This window comes from Myotis brandtii, unplaced genomic scaffold (genome assembly GCF_000412655.1).
Source record: "Myotis brandtii unplaced genomic scaffold, ASM41265v1 scaffold1316, whole genome shotgun sequence".
Classification (NCBI taxonomy): domain Eukaryota; kingdom Metazoa; phylum Chordata; class Mammalia; order Chiroptera; family Vespertilionidae; genus Myotis; species Myotis brandtii.
Window position 1 is genome coordinate 28,730 of NW_005354660.1, and position 6,115 is coordinate 34,844.

A 6,115-nucleotide genomic window follows, 5' to 3' on the forward strand; every position below is an offset into this window, starting at 1 on the left:
CTGTGTATATTCTTTGGTGGATCTCTTGCATTCCTCCCACCTCCTTCCCCTCAGAGATCTGTCAGTCTGCTCCAGTTAGCCAGGCCTCTGGTCCCATCTAGTCCCTCCCCAGGCGTCACTTGCGGGGCCACACCTTTATTCCCCTAAGTCATTGGCTGAGATGCTAGGACTACACTGAGCGATTGCGAAAACTACATTTCCCAGAAGGAACTGCACGCATGTGGGCGGCGCTAAAGGACAGTTTGGTGCCTGCACATCCGGTTAGGGCGGGACTTCCGCCTTCCTCTTCCCGTCGGTCATTTTAACTTTTTAGGTCTTTGTTCACAGACTCCCAGGCTTCAGGGCGCTGGTGGTGAGTCGGAGGAGGCCTGAGAGGCAGCGCGCCTGCTGTTCGGGGTGTGTCTGAGGCTTCTTGAGCCCAACAGCCCGAGATTGGCGTCCCCGTGCCTCCCGGACTCCTCTCTGCTCACCGCGTCCCCGCAGCCGGACCCCATTTCCCCCTCCAGCCTTGGGGACCGGCCTCCCGCCGCCCAGGTCCCAGCGCTCAGAATGGTGAGTCCCTCGTGGGTGACAAATGGCTGATGGGGGAAGAGGGTGAAAGGCTGCAGTGCCACCTTGTAAGGACGTGATGGTGCGACTGAGCAGGGAGGACTCGGAAACCCGGGCCTGTTGTGGGTGTAAAGGCAACAAAGACATGAGGTGAGGTTTTGCACGAGGAGTTTTAGTTTCACTCTCAGAACGCTGGGGCCATAGATGGTTGTGAAAAAAAGAGGGAATTTTCTGAGGCCGGATTCTAACTTTTCCTAACATTGCTCAGAGAAAGGACAGAATAGAAGACAGAGGACAGCAGCTGTGGACAGGAAGGGGAAGTCCTGTAAATGATAAGGGAACTGGCAGAGTGAGCACTGGGGACTGAGCCCGGAGATAACACAGGCATCTGGAGGGCACCTGGCCCCAGGGCTGGGCAAGGGCACTGAGCAGCCTGAGCCCATAGAGCCTGGTGGGTGCCAGACTCTCAACAGATCATTTTCATTTCACAAATTCCTGCAAATGCAGAATGAATTAGGTGTACGGGTTTGTAGAGCTTATTTTAGGGCCTCACCCCCTTGTGGCCTCTGAGATAGTAGAGTCCTGGGACTGTCCAGCTGCTCTTGAAGCCCTTGGACCTGGGGAGTTTGAACAGACACTAAGTCCAGAATCCTAAGGCCAGGAGTAGGGCTACATGACATGGACCTTGTATTTGGCAACCAGTGTAATGAGTGCGAGGTCCTTCAGACATAGGTTCCGGAATGTGCAAAGGCTGAGTGAGGAGTGAGCTTGTTCAGGAAACCTCAGGTATATTTTTTAAAATACAGTTATATTTTTATTGATATTAGATGTAGAAAGGAAGGGAGAGAGAGAGAGAGACAGAAAAACGGATGAGCAAAAAACAAGGATTGGTAGCCACATGCACAATTCCTACTGTGTATCCAGACCACAACCCAGGCATGTGACCTCTCGAGTGCATAGGTCTATGCTCAACCAACTGAGACACATCAGCCAGGACTGTAGGTCACTTTAATACAGGGAATCATGGTCAGGATGGTAATGGTAGTAGTAGCTCAGAAGGGACAGTGAGCCTGAGGACTGGCTTTCTTGCTGGGGCCACTATTTATGGGACATGGATGTCACAACACAGCATAGGTACAGAAGTTGTCATGTAGAGTGTGGGGAAGAGAGAATGGTTTTGCAGTGGCCAATGCCTTTAAAAGATAAGTGTACCTGAGATTAATCGGAGGCCGAAGAGTAATTCAAACAAGATGAGACTAGGGCTGGTACATAACTTTTCTAATCTCTCACCAGGATTTTGTTGTGACCCTTGTTGTGTCCTGGCTGTGGGGAGTTGCAGTCAGTCTTGTGGATTAGCTAAGAGGCTTGAGTGGTCCTCTGTGAGACTCACTGGGCTTGGTGCAGAGGGCCATCGGGGCTGGGACTTGAGTGAAAGTTAAAGGAGAGATGTTGGCTGTGACTAGTGAAGGGACATTAAGTGCCACATCACAGGAGGTGGTCTATGGATATATGAAATCTGATTGTTGTTCTTAATAGTTGAGGTTGAAGGAAAAAAAACAGTCATGGAGAGAGGCATACATAGCAGGACTCAAGGCTGCCTCTATGAGTGTGGAGTATCAGAGTCTGGGCAATGCTTGATCCTGATTCAATTTGGCAACCATCCTCTGGACCACACATGCTGAGTAATAAGTAAAAGGCCAGGAGATGAATGTGGGGGTTGCACGTTTGAGAGAGGCGTGGTATAAAGAGTGATGTACACTTGGAGAGGGAATGGGAATTCATGGCCACAGCATCATGACTTTGACATAAGAGTGAATGAAGGAAGAGTCTATTTATGGTGGTCCTTGGATGTAACAATAAGGTGAATTTTAGGATAATTGCCTGTATAAAGAGGTGTTTGGGTGCTACAATCTAGGTTTACATCTTAGGTGCCATTTAACTAACCACCTGCCTTTCCTTGTTGGGAGTGACACATTGGTTGATGGGAATGAGGTAGTATTCGTCAGTGTTACCCAGGCTTGTAATTTTCCACTTGCATTGGTAAGGAAGAAGGGTAAGAGATAAGTAGATTTCGGAGGTGGTGAACTATCTTTTTGGAAAAGAAGGTGATTAGGAAAAAAATTATCCACGCCATGGAAAATTTGCGTTACCTTTGATATTGTGCCTCTGGGAAAGAAGCTGTGTGAGAGCAGTGTTGTTCAAAGAATTATGTGCAGCAGGTAGTGCAAAGCAATGACCTCATACCTTGGGATTGGGATCAAGCTGATGCAGTGTGACGCCATGTTTTTGATGTCTTAGAGGAACAATCAGAAGGACAAGTCTATTTCTTGAAGAGACCAGTATCAAATCACTCACACTATTTTTATCATCAATATCCCTCTCTAACCTATGGTTTTGACACCCACTCTATTGATAAGAGGCAGTGTGGTATACATGGGAGTTCCAGAGCTCAGGTATCTTCTGCTCAACTGTCTTAATTGTTGTGGGAAGAAACTATCAGCAGAAATATAAGAAGACAGTGGCTTTCATAGGATGAAAGCCTGGTATTTAACATAATATGAAGAGTGGAAAGAAAAGATGGGTGTGGAGTATGACAGACTTATAAACTTAGGAGTGAATCTGATCATGGGATGTACTGTCTCCATTATGACAGGTTATGAACTTTGAGGATGTGGCCATTGCCTTCTCTCAGGAAGAATTGGGGATCCTTGATGAGGCTCAGAGACTTCTGTACTGCGATGTGATGCTGGAAGTTTTTGCAGTTGTATCATCTATAGGTAAGACCTTCACATTCTCCCAGTGTCCTGAGGTGATGACCTCACTTCCTTTATTCCTCAGCCATAGCTTTCTCTCTCCCACAGCCAGAACAGGCCTCTGCTACTTTCCCCACTGTTCTGTCAAATGTGCTGTGGCTGCCAGGGATGAACTGGATGGGGAGCCCTGAGCAAAGGACTCCAGGAACATCCCTATCACTTGTTACCTCAAAAAGTATAGGAAACAGAAAGTCAGGAATCTTGCAGTGAGCTCAATGGGTCCCAGCTTGCACTTTCTCTTCATGGGAGGCTGACAGTGTCCACATGCATGACTTCAACTTCTGCACTCCTTCTCTAGGTAAGGGTTCTTTGTGGCAGCTTGTGCCATGTTATGGTCTTTACATACATGAACCATGGGCTTTTCTTGTAAGGCCCTCATTCAGTTGTTAGTAATATTTTCTTCCCTGAATACTATAGCAAATGGTGTTGGTCTGGCCCAGTGCTGACTGCTCACTTCTGTATCACCTGTTCCTCTGCATTTCTGCCTCTGCAGTATTCTGCAACATTGACTTACACATGTGTTATGAGGTGCACATACGTGCTAAGTAGTCCTCAACACCAGCTACTCCTTTATTGAATTTTACTTGGAGTAAGAGGGAACCAACTTCTTGCACAGCTCGCCCCAGTCCCCAGCAGACAAGCCATGCTGAATGCTGTTAGTTGAAGGATTATCTGGAGATCCATATTCTAATCCATGTGGTGCTTGCCATGTTTGTGTCATATTTCTCCTGAGGCCTCCCTATTTTGTGATCATCATTAGCCCAGAAAGTTACAAGAGCCTCTTATTAATCCTTCCTGCACATCTCTTATTTTCAGACAATTGCATGGAACCAGTGTGTGATGCATAACACAGTTTTGCAATGGGACTTCCCCCGTCACACAATCAACATTCATTTCCTCACCATTTCTCACTTTTCAGGTTGTTGGCATAAAATGGAAGATGAGGAGGCCAGTTCTGATCAGAGTGTATACATACAAGGAGAGTCACAGGTCAGGGCTTCTAAGACAGCTGCAGCCACCCAGAAGACCTTTCTGTGTAAGCAGTGTTTCTCTGTGTTACAACGTATTTTGCACCTGACTGGGTCACATGCAGCAGACTTTGAGCAGAAAGCCTTCTGTACTGATGTATGTGTTGGAGACTTCTGTTTCAGTGCAAACCCTCACCAGCAACAGAGGAATGAATGTGGACAGGGGCCCTGGAAACAAGCTATGGACAGGGCCTCCTTTGTGAACAGGTGCAGCTTCTCCTTATCTTTGGTGACTTCAACTAGGAGGGAGGTTGGCAAAGACTTGCAACCCAACTCAGAGCTTCCCCAGCACCAGGCTACTCTCAAGACTGAGGAGCTACACTGTGGCAGTGAGATTTCACAGGAATTTCTTGATGGAAAAAGTCATCACCAGTGGGGTGACTGTGAAAACGCTGCCAGCCACAACCTGGAAGATGTTAAATGTCAGGGTGGATTTTCTGAAGAAGTAATTTTTGAGTGTGACAAATGTAGGGAAGTGTTTAGACGAATCTTTAACCTCATTCAACATAAGAGAGTTCACACTGGAGAACAGCTGTATGAGTGTCATGAATGTGGGGTTTCTTTTCGTCTGAGAGCTCACCTCACAAGACACCACAGAGTTCACACTGGAGAGAAGCCATATGAGTGTAGTGAATGTGGGAAGTCTTTTAGCCAAAAATCAAATCTTATTGAACATCTGAAAGTTCACAGTGGAGAGAAGCCATATGAGTGTACTGAATGTGGGAAGTCTTTTAGCCGAAAATCTAACCTCATTATGCATCTGAAAGTTCACACTGGAGAGAAGCCATATGAGTGTACTGAATGTGGGAAGTCTTTTAGCCGGAAATCTAACCTTATTATGCACCTGAAAGTTCACACCGGAGAGAAGCCATATGAATGTACTGAATGTGGGAAGTCCTTCAGTGTAAGAAGTACACTCATTAAACACCAGAGAGTTCACACTGGAGAGAAGCCATATGAGTGTACTGAATGTGGGAAGTCTTTTTGCCAAAAATCTAGTCTTATTAAACATCTGAGAGTTCACAGTGGAGAGAAGTGTTAAATGTGCAGGAAATGTTTTATTTTATTCACTTAGAATAATAACACTGAAGGCGACTCTTTGGGACCTATTTTCCTGAATTGAAACCCCCCCCCCTTTTTTTATTTAAATATATGTCATAGATTTTTTACAGAGAGGAAGGGAGGGGGCTAGAGAGTTAGAAACATCGATCAGCTGCCTCCTGCACACCTCCTACTGGGGATGTGCCTGCAACCAAGGTACATGCCCTTGACCGGAATCGAACCTGGGACCCTTGAGTATGCAGGCTGACGCTCTGTCCACTGAGCCAAACTGGTTAGGGCTGAATTGAAACCCTTTTAATGGCACATACACTCTGCTAGATTCCTCACAAGTTTCCAATACAACTGAGGCTTGAAGGAGGTGCATTGCACTTGGTAACATGCTCAGATCTAACACCTGATTAATTTGTGGCTGAAGAGATTTCCCCTCTACCACCTGGCTCACCTGAAGACTGTGTATCAGTCCCAACACTTGTGTGCTCAGGGGACATGTATTCTGTGTTCTCACTTGTGCTTGAGAACATTATGATTATTCCAGCTCCTGACAGGATCTTCATTCCTTTCTCTCTGAGGAGGTAATGCACCTGACCCAGGGTTCATCAGGGGCACCCATCCTCAGCTAAGAAGTGCTGCCTCTTTCAGGGACATGTGGTTCTCACATTATGC

The 6,115-nt window shown here is 46.6% G+C and overlaps 1 protein-coding gene across 2 annotated transcripts; it reads left to right on the plus strand.

Annotated features, from left to right (window-relative positions):
* Positions 1–289: 289 nt before the first annotated feature.
* On the plus strand, positions 290–5,533 carry LOC102244689 (zinc finger protein interacting with ribonucleoprotein K). 2 transcript variants are annotated; one of them, XM_014534677.1, is made up of 3 exons: positions 290–552; positions 3,203–3,326; positions 4,282–5,533. In XM_014534677.1, exons 1-3 carry the CDS (start codon positions 550–552, stop codon positions 5,430–5,432), a joined length of 1,278 nt encoding a protein of 425 aa, XP_014390163.1. In that variant the 5' UTR covers positions 290–549; the 3' UTR covers positions 5,433–5,533. The 2 variants fall into 2 exon arrangements, with proteins under 2 accessions (XP_014390163.1, XP_014390164.1); XM_014534678.1 differs by lacking the exon at positions 290–552 and adding an exon at positions 1,246–1,335.
* Positions 5,534–6,115: the final 582 nt, after the last annotated feature.

Excerpts from the sequence above, each read along its gene's own strand:
- LOC102244689 (XM_014534677.1), top strand. Across the intron at positions 3,327-4,281 it reads TGCAGTTGTATCATCTATAG|GTTGTTGGCATAAAATGGAA; the intron begins GTAAGACCTTCA and ends CTCACTTTTCAG.